At 52.1% G+C, this 1,399-nt stretch overlaps 1 protein-coding gene across 1 annotated transcript in view; it reads right to left on the reverse strand.

Moving 5' to 3' along the window:
* ACA1_398660 (nucleolar gtpbinding protein 1, putative) overlaps window positions 1-1,390 on the reverse strand; it is a gene marked incomplete at both ends in the record, with an annotated part of 2,427 nt that extends 1,037 nt beyond the window's left edge. The window contains 5 exons of the mRNA XM_004351625.1: window positions 128-478; window positions 598-745; window positions 821-919; window positions 1,006-1,193; window positions 1,313-1,390. Coding sequence (XP_004351677.1) covers window positions 128-478; window positions 598-745; window positions 821-919; window positions 1,006-1,193; window positions 1,313-1,390 — 864 coding nt within the window. The remainder of the gene's footprint in view (window positions 1-127; window positions 479-597; window positions 746-820; window positions 920-1,005; window positions 1,194-1,312) is intronic.
* Window positions 1,391-1,399: the final 9 nt, after the last annotated feature.

Genomic DNA, 1,399 nt, shown 5'->3' on the forward strand with positions numbered 1-1,399 from the left:
CTTTTGGCAAGCCTGTAAACGGTGCAAGCGCGTTGCAACAGTGTCGCACGAATTCGATTAGCGAAATGGGCGCGGTGTCGACACAAACGCGCTTCGCATTCTGGTAGCCGTAGTGGGGTGCACGTACGAATTCCTTGACCTTCATGACGCCCTCCTCGGTGAGGGTCGACATGGGGATGAGGTAGACGTTGTTCTGGGTCTCGAGATCGCGGAGAAGGGCCTTGGCGTCCTCGCGCAGGTTGTCGAGGGTGATGACGTCGATCTTGTTGAGGGCCACGACGAGGGGCTTGTTGGTGAAGAGGGGCTTGATGGAGTTGAAGAGCTTGACCTGGTCCTCGATGGAGTAGCTGCACTGCTCCGAGATATCGATGACGAAGATGATGGCCGCCCTCAAGTGCGCCAGAGCCGTGATCGAAAGCATTTCAATGGTGTTCCTCTCCTCGAGGGGATGATCCAAGATACCGGGCGTATCCAGGACCTGTTGCGCAACGGACCACCGAGCGTGAGACGTCGCATTGTAATTCATATTTATATTTCTATTCTTATTTTTGTTGTAAAATACTGAAAATATTGGTTAGTCAAAAGTTCGAAACGCACCTGGAAGCGCATGTACTCGTGGTCGGTGTGACCCACGAAGAGCGACTTGGTGGTGAAGGCGTAGGGCTGCACGTCGACGTCGGCGCGAGTGAGCTTGTTCATGAAGGACGACTTACCCACGTTGGGATAGCCGCAGAGAATCATGGACCTGAAGGAAGAGGAGTACTCAAGTTAGAAAGATGCAAAATGGGAGGACAGTTTTTTTTTGTTTTTGCGGTTTTACCTGGTGTTGGGGTCGATGGAGGGCAAACGGGCCAAATGCTGCCTCACCTGCTCGAGGTAGGCCAGAGAGGGACCCTGCTTCTTCATGAGGGTACACATTCTACACGTAGAGAGTCGACGCTTAGAATTGGGCCCATGATGATTTCGTAAATTTCAAGATTGAAATTGACGGCGTTTGTGCAGCACCTTCCGAGGGCGGCCCTCTTGAGCTGCTTGCATCGGTACAGAGAGTCACCGAACTTCAGGAGGCGGACATAGTCCTTCGACAAGTTGTCGATGAGATGACGGGCGATGTTAAGCTGACCAAGCGCGAGCTTGTAGTGGTCCCTGTCGTACAGGACGTTGATCAAATCAGCGTAGAACGGGTGGATGTCCTACGGCGTACAGAGAAGAAAGCACTAAATTAGTATCAAGCTTTTGAAGGGGGCTAGCTCGGTATCCACGGATGGAGATGGAGCGGAGAGAAGAATGATAGAAAGATGAAAAATCGTACATCCAGCACGGGGAAATCTTCGAGGATCTGGGTGAGCCTGTCGTGGTAGGTCTGCTGGGTGAACTTGACCTTCTTCATGTAGAACTG

Source organism: Acanthamoeba castellanii, assembly GCF_000313135.1.
Source record: "Acanthamoeba castellanii str. Neff unplaced genomic scaffold scf7180000084759, whole genome shotgun sequence".
Lineage (NCBI taxonomy): Eukaryota > Discosea > Longamoebia > Acanthamoebidae > Acanthamoeba > Acanthamoeba castellanii.